The following is an 18818-nucleotide window of genomic DNA, read 5'->3' on the forward strand; positions in this document are numbered from 1 at the left end:
ATTGTTTATTGCTGGCTGCATTTAGCCACCAATCAGCAAGCGCTACCCAGGTGCTGAACCAAAGATGTGCCAGCTCCTTAGTTTACATTCCTGCTTATTAAAATAAATATATCAAGAGAACATAGAAAAATTGTTAATAGGAGTAAATTAGAAAGTTGCTTAAAATTGCATGCTCTATCTGAATAACGAAAGAAAAGATTTGTGTTCAGTGTCCCTTTTACTGTATATACTGCTAAAATTTAAATCATTTGGTTGAAATCCACATCATTTGGGCAGCCCCAGAGGATCAACGTTGGGAGGAACAGTTTTAATGCTCATTGCTGATAGACAATTTATTATTAAGCACTAAAGGGCAGTGACAGACCTCTACAATTCTTCAAAGTATGTCTATTCAGTCCAATATTAAAGCAGTAGCGCATTTATAGTGATAACTGAAAATAATATCTGTGCAATTCCCATTAAAAGGGATATTAAATTAATTTCTCATATAACAACATTGTTTTCATTTTCTACTTTAGGTGTCTGTTGTGTTATAATCCATGCTGCAGCCCTCATACAAATGATTCATAAACACAATGAGCTCCTAATCGTTGTGCTCTGTTTTTCTAAATGGCATTCAGCAAAATTAAAGGGACATTAAACAAATTGTTTCTTTCATGATCAGACAGAACTTTTTATTTAAAACAACTTTCCAATGTCCTATTATATAATTGCCTTTGATATTCTTTGTTGAAAAGCATACCTAGATAAGTTTAGGAGCAGCAATGCACTACTTGGAGCTAGCTTCTTACTGACTGCACTTAAATGCCTATTTTCATTGTTTCACCAGATGTGTTAACCCAGTAGTGCATTTCTGCTCCTTCACCAAATGATACCTAAGAAAATTAAGCAAATTTGATAATAGAAGTAAATTGGAAATTCACATGCTCTAACTGAATCATGAAAGAAACATGTTGGGTTTCATGTCCCTTTAAAAAAGACATTAAACGCTTCTTGATTTAAGATATTGTGCTTGTCCCACGCTCCCTAGAGATGCCAAAATAGAAACTCTGGGCCAAAAGTAAACTTTTAACACGCACGGGTTAGTGTGTGTATCACAAGTTGAAAGTAAAATGTTTGCGCACATGCAAAAGCCAACTCGCGCTGACTTCAGGACTTAGAATATTGCGCCTGCACTATCTCCTCCTTCCCATAGACCTCAATGGAGAGTGCAAACTAGAAAAATCCTAACACTTATCGCTTGCGTGCTAACCCGACAGGAGTTAAACTTACAGAGCTGACCTGATGATGGTTATGAATATTTTACACACACACATATGTATATAAATATATATATATATTATGTACATATAAGAATATCTATTAACAAATAAATAGAACATTTTGCCCTATGTGAAGAACATTGGAATGTAAAATATTTACAGTTCACACACAAAACACATTCTTAAATATTAAAAAAAATGTAAAATGTTTGTTATGTTTAGGTATTTGAGAGGAAAGGGCTCCAAAGTATATATACATATGTATATTTGTGTATTTGTGTTTGTATATGTACATATAAACATAAATATGCATGTATACATATATGTATGTATATATACATTATAGCCCTTTCCATTCAAATACCTTGCCATATACCATATACCTTTGTACCCTTATAACTTTTTTTAATATTAATATGAATCATTTTTATTAGATAGTGTGTATATGAATGTAATGTTTCATTTGAATGTATTCATTTTGTGTTTAATGCAACTTTAATCTTTGTCCTAACCCTTTGCACAATGTCTTCAGTCAAGCTAACTTGAAAAGCGCAAATTTAGATTTGTCTCTTGCGGTCGCATTTACTTTCAATTTGTAATTTGCCTGCAAGGTAACGCGGGGTTGATATTTAAATATTGTGCATGCCCTAACGTTAGCGCACCACTTGTGATCTAGTACTCTGTATCTGGGAGTGTGTGAAAAAGCACACATTTTACACAAACATAAAAAGTGTTTAATGCTCCCTCAAATAAAAGCAAGATATTGATAATCACAAAAGTCTAACTGAACAAATTGTGAAACTGTATTCATTTAGGCAAGTTGTATCCTTAGAAGTCATTTCATATTAGATTTCCAAATAGTGCCTATATTGTAGCTTGATAGCAACAGTGTTTAATAAAAGGAAAACTCTATTTGCATTTCAAAACTAAACAGTAGCAATTTTGCAAAACACATATATTAGCAAAATGTTTCTAGTAACAGATTCACAGTTTCAATGATAGCTTTACTGTTTGCAAAACGTATGTAGGTATGCCCCGTGCACCTGCATTTAGGCACTATGCCACTTCAGAGAAACTACAAAGGTGAGTATTTGCAAGCAATTATACAAATGAATTGCCAACACAATATATGCTCTCTGAGCACAGACACAGTGTTTGAATGCAGGTGCATGTAGCATATTTACATATGCTTTGTTGCACATTGAAAGCTCTATCAAAAACAGTACTAATGTGTGCATAGCAGTAATGTTTCTATTGAAAAGTGACATGTTTGTTTCGCTTTTGCGTTTTATGTCCCTTTAATGTTATATGCATTTTAAAGGGATATGAAGCCCGAAAATGTTCTTTCTTGATTTAGATAGAGCATGCAATTTTTAACAACTTTCTAATTTACTTGTATTATATTTTTTTTCTTTTTTCTCTTGGTATCTTTTGTTGAAAAGCAGGGACTTATGCTTAGTTATCCATTTGCAAGAGCCCTAGATGGCAGCATGATTTCCTGATGCCTACCTAGGTATCTCTTCAACAAAGAATACCATGGAAACAAAGCAAATTTGAGAATAGAAGTAAATTGAAATCATTTTTAACATGGTGTGCTCAGTCTGAATCACAAAAGAAAAATTTCGGGTTTCATATCCCTTTAATTATGCTTATACCTAAATATATTAAAGCAGTAATGGGACATGAAACACCCCATTTCTCTTTCATAACTCACAAGATACACATTTTCCAATTATAAATTTTGTAAGCAGTAGCAACTTTAAAAAAAAAATCTTAATTAAAGTCTAAGTTTGTTTCTATGTCAACTATCATGTCTTACAGATGATCTTTAAGCTACACCTAAATATTTTCTCTTCTGTCATAATTTGCTTTTCATGTATTTGACCTCCGCTCTTGCCTCTTTTCTTTTGTATACCACTAGCAGAATGATTTACTTCTTCTAGAGGATTATGGTCTGGGAAGGTATTTATTGGATGAGAAGGTATCCAAGGAATATAAAAAAAAACAAAAAACAAAAACACACATATATATATTTGAAGTCAGAAAAAAATAACATGGTCCAAAACAGTTTATATATTTTGAAAATATATTTAAAAACATTAAAAATTTCTATTTTTGAACATATATTATATGTTATGTAGTACACTTAAATAGAGGTAATCCTATTTACAATATGATTCAAATGCTTTCAGTTTAAATGCCAAATTCAATGTTTCAATAACATAATTATATAAATATACTTAACATACAATAAATATTTGTTACACATCGTGAAAATATATAATTTGTTTTTCAGAAAGAACAAGGCCACATACATAAATTTTACATTTTTCAAAGTGTCTCACGTTAACAAAGCAGTAGGCATGTGACATGCAGAGTATACCTTTGACACAAACAGACCACTGCAAAACTTAAAATGACTGACAATGTCGTAAGTTGCAGCTCATTTCAGCTACAACTGCCAAGCCTACTGTCAATTGTGCAATTAGCTGTGGCAAGTCATAGCTCTGCACTATGTTGCTTTTCTGTACAGAAAAAAATAAAATCTCCATCAAATACTGTTGAGATAACATTCGCCACATAGCATTGTTCCTCATAATTGCATATTTAGTCCTGCATTTTGCACTGAATACACACACATCTGTATTTCCATCCACACAGTTGTGTGCATGTGCAAGCACGCTCACAAATCTTTGTGTATATATATATATATATATATATGTATATATATATATATATATATATATATATATATACACACAAATATATATATATATACACACATATATATATACCCACAGTTTGTATATATAATTTATACTCACACACATATTATATATATATATATATATATATATATATATATATATATATATATATATATATATATATATATATATATAAAAATAAATATCCATACATGCATACCCACTCACCAACTATAGTTTACTAGTTTGGAGGGGAAAAGTTACTAGTTCACTCAATGTTAAAGATAGAGAAAATGTCCAATTTTTTTTTAACTGGTCCAAGGCTAGTAGAAAATTCCAGCTATATGTTATTTATAAAGCTTGGGTAGTTACTTTTACTGGTCCAGCCCTGTATGAATGCATATATTACATACACACACGTTTGTGTATCATACACATACACACCTTTATATGATGTATCTACATGTATATATACACACACAGTGCATATTTTATTGAATGCATTTACATGTAAAAACACAAGTATACATATATGCACATTTACAATTAAAACAAATGTTGCATATGCTGTTAATTAAATGCCCTGGTGCATCAGTATCTGTCAGTAATTATCAAGAAACATAGATTGTGTATTTCTCATCAATCCCAGCACAGTCTTGCTACAAAAAAAAACTAACCTTGCTCTCCTTAGCAGATGTTTTCATATAGTGCTGTCAATCAAATGTGATAGTTGACTGCTTATATTAGAGATCACGTCAAGTTTTCATTACAGCAATCGCACCACTTTGTTTATATGTTGGTAAACCCTTGGGAATTTATTTGTTTGGGAGATATTGGATGCAGGATATTCCCAGCACCAAATTATAACACCAAAACAAATCTCTATATGTATTTATTTATTTTTTATGTAAATCTGGTTCAGTAGATTCATTAAAGTTTTGGTGGTGCAAATTTAAGGCTATTTTTAAATTATATCTATTTTACTTTACTACAGTGTTTTGCTTAGAGCATTGTGTGTGGGGTTAGTTCTCAGATTCCTATTTAAAAACAGTCTGGGGAAAAAAGTGCACACACGTTGGAAATTATGTATTTGCATCAGATTTTTTTTTAATTTTCATTTTGCACAGTGCAATCATATTTAAGGGGTAATTATCTTTTTCTTTGTTTAATCTAAAAGAGGATATTTCAAATATATTTCATTTTTTTTTCCTTGATAACTCATGTTACTGTCCTGAATAAATTACTCTTTTCTGGTTATACTTGCTGAGTCAGTTTTCCTGCTCAGCCAGTACAAAACTAATAGTATATCATTGGGTTTTTAACATGTTTTCAGACAAATAAGAATATTTCTGACATGTAAATGTTGGTCTTTCATATGCATGATAGAATACAATGTCCATTTAATTTAGTTGCCAGAGGCAATGTAAACCATAACCTACTGGTTCCAACAGACCTTCAATTTATGGAATCCAGCTCATTGACATTCATTTATGCTTCACATAAAGCTTTAAAAACATGGGTTTAAAGGGATATGAAATCCAAATGATTTATTTTGTGATTTAGACAGAGCATAAAATTGTAAAGAAAAGTTTCCAAATTTACTTTGTGCCCATGATATTCTTTGTTGAATAGATACCTAGGTTGGTGTCTGGAGCACTATTTGGCAGGAAAAACTGCTGCCATATAATGATCAGAAATGGGCAGGCTCTTGAGTATCTCTGCTTTTCAACAAGATACCAAGAAAACAAAGAAAAAAATTATAATTAATAAAAATTAGAAAGTTGTTTAAAAGTGTATGCTCTATCTGAATTCCCAAAACAATTATTTGTGTTTCATATCCCTTTAAGTATATTTATAGTAGGGGTGCTAAAATCCAGACCTCTTACTTGATGAAAAGGGACAAATTTGTGCTGCTCCGTTTCTGACATAGATAATTCTAAAATCAGGACCAATGGGAGATTTGAAGGACCGGATATTGGCACCCTTTATTATACGTTACACTAACACTATAGCCTCTATTTCAGAACATAACCTGAAAGTGCCCCATCACAAAAATGTAAAGTCGTTATATCTCTCTCTCTAAACTGAGGTGTGCACTCAACCAGTTCTGCTACACTGTATTTAAGGTGTCAACTTTTAAAAGGTTAATAATGTCTTTCCCCGTGTCAAGGTAATTGGAGGATTACTGCCAATTTCACTTTTGTTTGTATTCTCTGACAATATTGAGTAGAAAACATATTTTAAGGAAGGATTCTTACTATAAAATTAAAGAAATAAGTGACTATGCTCTAGATTTTTCTCATGAAATTACCCAAATTAGTTTTATAGTATATGTTAGACTTTTCTTTTTCTAAAAAAAACATGTGTTTTAAAATAATTTTAGAGTATTTTACTAATATATCTGGGGCATATGCAAACTGATATTGGGAATTATTGTCCCCAAGCAGCAAAAAAATATCATTTTATATCATTAAAACAAAAGTGTTTAGTCTACCACGGTATACTGGAGATAGATTGCATCATCCCTCTCAATAGTATTCAAAATGGAAACCTAGAAATCTGTTAACGTGGAAAAAAACTAGTCATATTGGGACAAAACATAACTTATAGCTATTTTTTTATTTTATAAAATAAATAAATAAATACACTTGCATTACTTTATTACGTTAGATCTGTTTTGGTACTTGGTGGAAATTTGAAACTCTGAATTCTGAGATGGTCCAATTGTTTAACAGATCAATCCCAATTTCATGTCACTGAATTGAAAAAATAAAATTGGATCATTATTGTAAATTTTGAAAGATGTTTGGAATCAACAGATTTTTGACATTACAAACACTCTCAATATTTACTAAATGTTGTTTTTTAGTTTCTCTATACTCCACTCCACATTGAATTGCTGGTTGGTTGACTATGCTACTAAATAGTCTTCCTGACAATCCTAAGAGACCATTTGTTCTGCCTAACAAACTGTGATTTCTACAGATCTGATGTGCTTTCCTATTAGTATCCGAGGACAATGTTATGGGCCAGAAGAGCAATAGTAAACAATTTCCAGTCAATATTTGCATTGGAAATATTAACTTAAACTAGATCAAAGCTAGACACGTGTTTTCTTTAGGAGTTAAGTGAGATATGAACTTCCATTTGTCTGTGAGCTGTCAGACCTTTTTTGTATGGTGTATCATTCCTGCTCTAACATAGAACATACCTATTAATTTTACTCCAAATTATTATGTACATAAAACAAACCACACAGAAGCTTGTGAAACAGCATATTTAGACTATTTAAAGTATATTCCATTGTTGCCAAATGTAGGTTGAAAATGTTAAAATGAGGATTTTTTTTAATTGCCTTATTTTTTTGTTTTTTAAATCAGTAGTCTGATTTGAGTTTGCAAACACCTTCACAACATACAAAATGAGAGATTTTTTTTTTAGTCAGAACACATATCCATGACAAGCTATTTGCAACTTTACAAAAAAAAAAAAAAAAAAAAAACTCTAAAAAGAAAATGACAACAGCACCTTGACATTGTTTTAATTTGAACGCTATCAGAAGTTAAAAGCAGTAAAACAGATATAATACTAACAGGAATGAAGATACTGTCTAAAATGTAAACGGAATGTTTTGGTTCAATTTTTGTCTGATAGAGAACAGAGTTTTATCAATTCACAACTGAAGCAGCATGCAACTCGTTTTTTTTTATCTTTACTTTTTTTTTTTTTCTTTTTTTCAATTGTTGGCAACAGCTACAAACCACAATGTTATTGAGGAAAATAACGCAGGCCTATTTTGTCAGTTATGTTTTGCAGGAGGAGCCATGGAAGTATTGCACAGCAACAGGTTCCTTGGCGCCTCTAGCAGATAACAGACAGCAATGTGCACAGATGACCGCTTCCCGTAGGTTTATGGATATGTTCAATAAATAGATTGTAGAACCACCGTACTGTATAAACCTCATTTATACATGCAGTCCATATTTTTTTTTCTTACTGAATAATTTACCCTGTTGTGTATATATACAAATAGATATTTTCTTCTCAATATAATCTATACAACATAAATTCACTATCTTCCTCTTTTTATGGTCAATGTACATACACATGAAGTGTCTATTCTTATAAATCGCCAGCCAACTTTTTTTTTGCCATCCATGGTGAGAGCACGCACATACGATTGGGTAGTTCGGCACTGTGAATTCCAGTACCTTTTGTCTATGCCTCTGCATCCTTCCTTCATATAACCCATAGGGTTACATTTGGTCTCATAGAAATATTGCTTCAGTTGGCCTTTGGGTACTGGGACTTTTTCAAGGACAGTAACAGTTTGACCTGACATGTCCACAGCAGTTTTCTTGTCTGCGGCAGTAACCCACTCACTAATACTGTCACACACACTCAGCTCCCCACGTCGAGCAGGGTCTGAGTGACGCCGAACCCTCATAGACATGTTTGCAGCATCCAAGTAGTTTTTGTACTCCTCTAGAAGAAAAAGAAGTGGTGGCTCCAAAGGCACTTGACTGCTCAACATAACTCTAGATGAATACAAGTCTGAGTCCTTTTTTTCCTCACTTTGTCGTATGTTTTGTTCTTCCTCTAAAAGCTCCTCTATGACCTGTTCAAAGGTATCTGTCAAGGATGGAAGTCCACCACCTCTTGAATTGCTCATAGGCCCACCTATGCTCTCCAGAGTACCATGGGTCCGCAGACCTGGGTAAGCCAAGCCACTCTGTCCTCTGACACTGGCTTCTTTCATGGGGGCAGCTTTCATGCAACTGAAGTATGAAATAACCATAGTAAGGAAAAGGATTGTCATTACTCTTCTCACCTGATGGAGCTGTATGGGAAATAAGAACAGAAACATAAGGGTTAGCCTGGTGGTATCTAGACTTTGAACAGGTTCCTATAGATCAAAAAACATTTCTAACAACTTTTGGAAAGTTTTCAATTTGAGAGTCCTCTACATAAATTGCTAATGCAGAATTAAAGCATACATGTACTTTTATAACATATTTATTGTGAGGTGCAGAATAAAAGTTTGTTGTGACTCTTTATTGTCATGAAGCTAATTGGTATTTCCATTGCTTAGACACTGTAAAAAAATAAATTGCACATATTTTTAATTGAAACTATGACAATGCTGGCCCCTTCTCTGGCGCAACCATTTTCTCTACAGCAAGGAATGTCAATCACACTGAAAGAACGAGTGTCGGGGTGATTGTGCTTGCCACCTTTAAGGTGGTGGACAAGAAAAAGAAACAGTTTCTGTGTCTTAAACATATGATAGCAGGCTCACTTATGCGAACCTGCTTTATATAGCCGAAAAAGCGGCGAATGCCCAGAAAATATGCATTACATTCTTAGGGATTTAATGCTTACTGGCTGACTGGGACACCTCTATTGGTAGAGAGGTACAGGCCTCCACAACTGTGTGTATTTATCAGAATAATATCAAGCATTTAAAAAAGAAAAAGAAAAAAGCTAACTAACTAAATAAATCCATTGTAATATATTTGAGCTGCTCTGTTTGTTTTACATGGAACAATTCAAAAAGGATTACAACCATTTTAAATAAAGTTTTTCCAATTATTTTTAAGAAAATTAAAATCTACAAATATATGTTAAACTCTTCTTACCAATCCTAAGCATGATTTTGGATTTTTTCTTTAAATTAGACCAAAATATTAGAGGTAAAATTTTTTTTAAAAGAAGACCAAAACCCTCTCTAGCTACAATGTTATCCTGGTTAGCAGATTTTAGCATAATTTACAGAGATACCTTTTTTTTTAAATCAGCTTTATTGCTGTGTTCAAAAGGATTTTGATTACAAGGTTTGGAGATGCAGCTCCTCTTATACATACACTGGCTGATTTATTTTTAAATAAGTTTTTCCTTTTTTGGTGTGGCTGTAGGTTATCCATATGGTTTAAGAAAATAAACATTAAACAAACAATAATAACAATCACTAAACAGAGCAAAAACAGACACAAAATCATCAATACAGAGATAGCTTTTAAGCTTAGTGAACCAACTCCATAGAACAGTTTAGTGAATCTGCTGTCTGTTTTATATTTTTGTAAAGACTGTTTATTCTATGTGTAGAGGGCAAATACTGTACATTAGAAATATAACAAAATTAGACAACCACATAAGCCATAAAATGCATATAGTCAAGTAGGGGCTAGGAAATAATAATAGTAATAATAATAATAATAATAATAAATATTAGGCAATTAGATAGCTTGATTATAGATGTCAATGTAAAAAAACCCACATAATAATAATAATATTAATAGTAATATTAATAAAAATATTAGTAATAAATTAGGCAGTTTGATTATACAACAAAAAAAAGGCACAGGCTTAAATCCCTCCTCCATTTTTAGGGAGAGGAACATGCTTATACAAACTTAAAGGGACATGAAACCCAAAACTTGTCTCTCATGAATTATGTAGAAAATACAATTTTAAACAACTTTCCAGTTCACCTCTATTATAAAATGTGTTTCATTCTCTTGGTATCGTTTGTTGAAGGAGCAGCAATGCACTACTGGTTTCTAACTAAACAGGCCCAGCGCTACGGAATTTGGCGGCGCTATACAAATAAATGATAATAATAATAATAATGAGTGAGCCAATGACAATTGGTATATATATATATATATATATATATATATATATATATATATATATGCAGCCACCAATCAGCAGCTAGAACCTAGGTTCTTTTCTGCTCCCGAACTTACCTAGATAAACCTTTCAGCAAAGGATAACAAGAGAAGGAAGCAACTTAAATAATAGAAGTAAATTGGAAAATTGTTTAAAATTGTATGCTCTGCCTAATTCATGGATGACTCATTATGACTTTACTGTCCCTTTAAAGCAACAATGTACAAAGGCAAGCAGCTGATAAATGTTTGTGTTCAAAGCATATGCAGGGACACCCTTGGTGTAAAGATCATTTCTGCTACGGCCTCTTGTTTACTTTCTGATTTTTTTAAATATAAATAACTAGTACAACAGCATTGAAATTAGCAGTATAGTCAGCAAAAATGTATGCTATCCCTTGTGTGGATCAATTTTTTCCTCTTTCTTCTGCCTTTAGCAAAGGGCAAACTTTGGTTAAAACTTATAGATAAATGTATAAAAACCACATATACAGTATCTGTTCACCTACCAGGGATCACAGGATAGGTCACCTCTTAAAATATAGCTTATAGATTAAACAGAGGATTATAGTTTGGTGGAATAAGGATGACAAAGTGCATGAACTGTCTAAATTTATATAAATGTGATTTTCTTGTAAAGAGATTAGCATGCTAGCCTGATGTACCGAAATAAATTGCCTAGAGCAGTTGACATGAAATACTTTAAGATTGTAATATAACATGTTTAATAATGCATAGCTAAACAACTTTGTAATATACTTCCGCTATTTATTTTGTCCCCTTTTCCTGTAATTTATGTCTGAAAATTAAACATTTTCCAATTGTGAGAATTGGAAGTGAACATTACAGACTTCACAAGCCTAACCCTACCATATATCTGTTCCTTATTGTCATCAGTATATATGAAAAAAAAAGGATCTGCAAAACAAAGGAAGTTTACTAATCATAGTAGCGAGCTGCTTCTACTCTAGTAACAAGTCTGGTTCCATGTAAACAACTATTGCAATAAACAAGGTGTTTACACTGTTGGAAACATCTTTACTACCGTCTATGTTATTTTATTGCAAGAATGCAGTTATTGTTAAAGGGACACTCCAGTCATATTTAAAATGCACATCCACGAATTACATCTTTGAATAGAAACATATTTACAAAATACATGTATTGTCAAAAATGCTTCTAGTAAAAGTTATCAGTGTTTTAGTGTTAACATTTTACTCTGCACGTGCATGTGAAGCATAACTAGATATTCTCAGTGCACCAGCAATTTAAATAATGCAGCTGCTCAGAACACCAGTAGGGCTTGTAACACGTCAGTAATCAACAAATTAAGGTCATTACTATATGGTACAAGCACCTTAGCCATTCTGAGCAAGTGCTGTTTTTAAAATTCTGGTGCACAGTGCATACTTAAAGGGACACTGAACCCACGTTTTCTTCTTTCGTGATTCAGATAGAGCATACAATTTTAAGCAACTTTCTAATTTACTTCTATTATCAAATTTTATTAATTCTCTTTATTTGAAAAGCAAGAATGTAAGTTTAGATGCCGGCCCATTTTTGGTGAACAACCTGGGTTGTTCTTGCTGATTGGTGGACAAATTCACCCACCTATAAACAAGTGCTTTACAGTGGTCTGAATCAAAAATTGTCTGGCTCCTTAGCTTAGATGCCTTTTTTCTTTTTCAAATAAAGACAGCAAGAGAATGAAGAAAAATTGATACTAGGAGTAAATTAGAAAGTTGCTTAAAATTGCATGCTCTACCTGAATCACAAAAGAAAAAAATTGGGTTCAGTGTGTCCCTTTAAATACACTTTTGAAACAGCTATAGCTTTTATTAGAAGCAATGTTGCTAATGCATGTATATTACAGAAAAAGCATTTGTTCAAAACTGAAATGCATCCATGTGGATTCTAATAATGGCTGGATTGTCTCTTTAAGAACCATATTAACTCAGTGGGATTTATAATAACGTATTTTTTTACTATAAAAGCACAGCTACAGAAAAAAGTCAGTGGACAGGAACATAAAAATATGCCCATTATAGTTATGCAAGTAGAAATAAATACTATACTGTATTATAATTTTATAAATTAATATTGTGTTGTACATATTCAGATTTAATTATATAGCTGGCAATTGTAACACTATTAAATATATTGCATAGAAAATTGGACAAAAATATAAATATAATATAAATTTCTCAACATATCTGGGTAGGTAATCCTTTGGGGCCGATTTATCATGGCCCGAACAGGGCCAAATACCTTTGTTTCCGCCGAGCCTGAACAGGAGTTAAGAAGCAGGGGTCTTAAGACCGCTACTCCTTAACTTGTCCGCAGCCTCTGAGGCGGCAGACATCAATCCACCCGATCGCATACAATCTGGTTGATTGACACCCCCTGCTAGCGGCCGATTGGCCGTGAATCTGCAGGAGGCGGCATTGCACAAGCAGTTCACCAGAATTGCTTGTGCAATGATAAATGCAGACAGCGTATGCTGTCAGCATTTATCGATGTCTGACCGACATGATCGATACAGCGGATCATGTCCGCCAGACAAATGATAAATCGGCCCCTTTGTGCCTATTTGTGTGGCAAATTTGTGGCAAAATATTATTTGATTTAAACAAACAACCTAAATTGCTGACGTGTAACTCCCCTAAATCATAACTGCTTTGCCAGATTCAGCCATATATAAAAAAAAGTGTATCTATCTACAGGGTGAACGCAGGAACCACCCATATACCTACTTAACATTTTTAATTTGCATTCAACGTGTTGGTTATCAAGATGGCGTAGCGGTATGGTTGCATACCTAATGGTGGTACAGCCAATGTTATATTAACTATTGCAAATAACAAAAATAGTAAAAATAAAGTATTTTCTAGTATTTGGGTGGTTCCTGGCTTGTTTCATGCCCTGTGTGATTTGTGACATTCTTCTCTTCTGTCATGCCTGGAGATGAATTGGGGTCCATAGCTTGCTAGATAATTGCTTTCTCTGTGTACTATAGGCGAACTGTGGCAGTGGTTAGTCTCAATGCTATAACTCTTCTTTTTGTTGCTCTCTCTGGCTCCACCTAGCTGCAGCTGGAGGCTATTTGCAATTACCATCTGTCTATATAAACCCTGCACTTCCTGTTCTCTTTCCCAAATTATAGAGTTATCTCTGGGTGTGTTTGTTTCTGCAGTTTCTGTTCTATTGGATTATGCCCTTGTATTGTTTATACATTATGATGCCTTGCCCTCTGGTACCGTGCTACTTGTGTGGTCTCTGATCTGGATTTTTACTGACTATTCTCTGCCTATTATTTTTGTCTGCTGCTGCCCACCTGGTATTGAACTTGAATTGTTTAACTATTCTTTTGTATCCTGATGCTGGCCCTGCTATTCGGGTTCATATCCTGAACTTTACCTCAGTCTGAGTGAACTTCCACCTGAAGCCAATTACTGACCAGGAGGTAGGGAAGAAATATCTGACTGGTGGTGTCTGACAGTATAATTGAGTCCAGAAAATGGACCCCACCTAATTGTCTCTCACCAAGGGCAGCTATTGGGGAACATGCAGCTCAACTAGGAAACACGGATGTTAAATTATATGCAATTAGTAACTTGTTACAGAATCTGTTTCAAGCTACTCCTGCTGTTCTGGTTTCACCACCTGCACCACCCCCTCAGATATAGGCATTTGTACAGACACTGCTGCAGACATCAAACACCCCTCCAAAGACTCCACTCAACTGCCAGAGAAATATGATGGTAGGACTGCTGCTGATTGCAGAGGTTTTTTAAATTAGTGTCGGCTGCATTTCCACACATACCCAGGAACCATTAATTCTTCTCAGGCCAAGACTATGTTTATTCTTTCCCTACTAGAGAGTACGGCTCTAGCATGGGTATATCCTTTGTTAGAAAAAGAGGATGAAGTCTTGCAGGACAGCTGGCTAAGTCCTTTATCACTCATTATGTCCATTTACATGGGCTTCCTGAGGATGTGGTCTCAGATAGAGGATCACAGTTTTTCTTTGCAAACACTTGGGTATTTTAGTTTCACTAACAATTGCATATCACCCTCAGGCCAATGGACAGACTGAAAGAATCAACCAACAATCTGAAGCTTCTATACGTGTATAAGTAAATGCACTGCAAGTGCAAGTACATCGGTCCATACACCATTATGAGCTGTGTCACTCATGTGACTTATAGTTTGGCGCTACATTCATGAGAATTTACCCAGTTTTCAATGCCTCCCTTCTTCGTCTGTATACTAAAAATGTATTTTCTTGTACCTTTCATATCAAGCCCCTGTATTGGTTGATGGTCAACCTTGAGTACAATATAGAACAGATAATCGACTAAAGAAGACAAGGGCTGCAGTACCTGGTGCATTGGCGAGGCTACCCTGTTTCAGACCGTTCTTGGGTTTCCCCTCGAGAGGTTCATGCTCTTCAGTTGGTTCGAGCCATTCATTGGTCTCACCCTGACAAATCAACTGTCCCTCAAAGGGGTCCTTGAGGGGGGATTCTGTCATGCCTCAAAGTGAACCGGGGTCCTCAGCTTAATAGGCAGTTGCTTAGTCTGTGTGCTTTAAGTAATCTGTGGCAGTGATTGGACTGAATGCTATAACAATTTTTTTTGTTCTCTCTGACTCCACCTAGCTGCAGCTGTGGGCTATTTATTATTACCATCTGTCTACATAAACCCAGCACTTCCTGTTCTCTTTGCTGAATTATAGTGTTATTTCTGGGTGTGTTTGTTCCTGCAGTTGCTGTTCTATTGGGTTCTGGTCTTGGATTGATTACTGACCATTCCATTGCCTTGGCCTCTGGTAACATGCTACATGTGTGATTTCTGATCTGGATTATGACCGACTATTTTCTGCCAAGTAAAATTTTCTGCTGCTGGCCTGCTGCCAGCCTGGTATTGACCTTGGAATGTTTATTCTTTTTTATCTTGTTGCTGGCTCTGCTATTAAAGTTCATATCCTGAACTTTACCTCGGTCTGAGTGATCTTACACCTGATGCCGATTAGCGGCCAGGAGGTAGGAAAGGAATCTAGGACTATTGATGCTGGACATCCTGTTACATATAGCAATTTCATGACACGCAAACTACATGCAATGCCCAGTAATTTCCTATGGCTCCAGAATTTCAAAGAGCTACTTAAAATCACTTTATAGAAGCTTATCACAACCCTTCTTAAAAGGGACAGTAAAGCCAAAATTAAACGTTTATAATTTGGATATAGCATGTCATTTTAAACAACTTTCCAATTTACTTCTGTTAGCAAATTTGCTTTGTTCTCTTGGTATCTTATTAAAAAGTAAAACGAGTAGGCTCAAAAGAGCTTAGTAGTGTACACGTGTCTTTAGTACTCTATAGCAGCAGTGCTTTGCAACATTATTTATAGATTTGTTTTACAATGTTGCAAAACACTGCTGCCATAGAGTACTAAAGACACAAAATTGATAACAGAAGTAAATTGGAAAGTTTTTTAAGAAGTACATGCTATATCAATGTTTAATTTTGACTTCCTTGAGTGCTAACGACGGCTCTGAGCCATCACAGAGTTTCCCACTCTGTTGCTAACGATGGCTCAGAGCCGTCGCTAGCACTCTCCCACCTTGAGGGAGATCTGGGGGCTCCCACCCGCTCCTACCCCGGCGATCGGGCCTGCATAGTGGCAGGGGGCATGCTGCTTAGAAGCCTGTATCTCAGGCATCTAAGCAGCTACAGACCCCCAAGACCCACCGTTGGAAAGGTAATTGCCTAACCTTTCCAACAGTTTTGGGGATCTGAAAAAAAAAATTAAAAACTTTTTTTTCAAAAAAAAAATAAAAATAAAAAAATAAAAAACTTAAAAAAGCTTAGCACCCGGGTTGGAAAGTGCTTAGCACTCAAAGGGTTAACATTAATTCATTCCCAGTTTATCCATTATTGATTTTTTTTTCCTAGTCATCTTCCACTTCACCTGCTGTCTCAAACTATGCCATTTCACTTCTACATTCATGAGCTCAAGGGTTTACAGTCTTTTCTACATGTATATATGCCTGTACTATTTTAAGCATGCTCTTCATCCCTTGTACAACATGTTTCAAGCACTATAAATAAATAATAGCACACTCTATTATTAATACCAATGCTTTGAATAAGCTTCAGTTTCAGGAAAAGTTAGTCCCAAGTATGGCTTACCACAAACGTATCTGGCCTGTTACACCATATCAACCAGTTGATATAAATCTGATGCGAACAGAATTTATGTTAGTTTTGTAATCCTCAACATTTGGCTGCAACTTGTCAGTCACAGAGTGAATCCCATCCCACATTACTTATAAAGAGCACATTTTGTTCCAGAAGGTAGGGTATAATAGGGCGTATCAATCCTGTGAGTTCTGGCACCTAAAACATTGTTTTGCTCTTTGGGTATTCTCTGTATATCGGTATATGCACACACAAGTCTTTCCTTTGCTCCTAAAAATTAGAAACTATTTACACACCCTGTACTCACCGAAATATATGGGGTTTATAAAAAATAAATAAATAAAAAGTAATTCATCATTGCAGGGACATTAAACACTAAATACATTTTATAAGCATAATATTAGTTATTCCCCGCATCCCAGTAGTCATTGTTGCCACTATGTTGAACTTTATCTTCCATTGCTTTCCCGTGCTGAAGTGTTTGCTCATTTGCAGTAGTCTCCTTCAGATACTTGCAATACACTAAGTACCAAGATGGCAGCTCATAATTTGAGGGAGGTACATGTAATGTATTTAGTGTCTGTTTTTAATACCTTGCTCATAGCATAAACCCTCAAGACATTACCCAACATACCACTCATCTCAGGCATGTTTCATAACAATTTTAATGTGCCATCTTTAAAGGTAAACCTTCTCCTTGAGCAACAAAGAGAACTATGGTAAGAAAGGTTCTGAAGCTTACAATCCAGATGTTTATATTGCCCCAAATAATTGATTTTGCCGCTCCAAAATTTATGTCATATACAGGTCAACTTCTAAGGGAAGCCTAAAAAGTCAACTTGAATCATAAGTAAGATAGTTCTAAACTAGATGTAATATGTGTCAAACTCTTACTAATGTGTTGCAATGTAAACATAACAAAACTTTCTATCAATACACAGACAATGAATGGTAATGTCCCATGCAATTACATTGGTCGCTGGCAAATTAATATGACACATAACAGTACAGTGGAAGGAAAGAGAAACGATACATTAACTAAAAAAAAATTGAACTGCACTAAAAATATTGTTTGCTGTGCAATTAAATGTTGATTTTTTATTCATTCTTCTATAGTTGTTTAATGTGTGTTCTGATAATCCTAACTCTACAAGATGTAATTTTCTCTTGTAATTGGATAAACTTATGTACTGATAACTGATGTAACAAATGCGTTGAACTGATACGCTGATTCCCCCCCTTTTGTAGAAAGTGATTCAGGCAAGAATGTTTGTCACAAGATTCATAACCTAAAGCAGATAACCTAAGAGCTCCCTAGAGAAAATGCTACATGTCAAAGCTGTATAGAGATTTAATTTTTAATGATCTATCCTTTATTCTGCAGAAGCATTGTAAGAGCGATATGGGAAAGGTTTCTAGGCAACTGCAGTGAAGTTGTAACAACACATTCAAAATCCCACTTTCAGAATCGTAGTAGTGGAATGTGAGAACTCCGTAACACACAGTCCGTTCTGTATTTCTTTAAATAGAACCGACACAATCTTAATAGGATCCCATGCAGGAAATATAGTAAAACTGTCTATAATTATATATTTTAGAGATATAGGAAGCCTTTCTGGTCCAAACTCCTGAGATTTGTTATTCCTTTGATAGAAATAAGTCACACTTATTGAAAAATTTTGTTTGTAATAAGCAAAGACACTACATTCTTTTTTTATCAGAATAATTTGTTCTGTCACTCCATAGGATTCATTTTAAAACTAAAAATAATATACATAAAAACAGCCTATACCCAATGCTAAGACTCTGTATTAATGTAAATACAATTTAAAATATGCACTGCATTTTTTTTATCTCGGCCAGAGAGTCAGTTGACCTAATTAGGAGAACTTGGAGGTCTCAATAGGCTATGAATAATTTAATCATCTAACAAATTAGGTAATAATCCTTTTTTTTATTGACAAATGAGGGTGA

At 34.4% G+C, this 18818-nt stretch overlaps 1 protein-coding gene across 2 annotated transcripts in view; it reads right to left on the reverse strand.

Moving 5' to 3' along the window:
* Positions 1-7496: 7496 nt before the first annotated feature.
* The window catches only part of BDNF (brain derived neurotrophic factor), a 95953-nt gene continuing 84631 nt past the window's right edge, over positions 7497-18818 (reverse strand). For both annotated transcript variants that reach the window (XM_053720392.1, XM_053720393.1), the window contains exon 2: positions 7497-8810. In XM_053720392.1, the coding sequence (XP_053576367.1) occupies positions 8043-8789 (747 nt within the window). In that variant the 5' untranslated portion in view covers positions 8790-8810 and the 3' untranslated portion in view covers positions 7497-8042. The remainder of the gene's footprint in view (positions 8811-18818) is intronic.

The sequence above is a fragment of the Bombina bombina genome, chromosome 7 (genome assembly GCF_027579735.1).
Source record: "Bombina bombina isolate aBomBom1 chromosome 7, aBomBom1.pri, whole genome shotgun sequence".
NCBI classification, from domain to species: domain Eukaryota; kingdom Metazoa; phylum Chordata; class Amphibia; order Anura; family Bombinatoridae; genus Bombina; species Bombina bombina.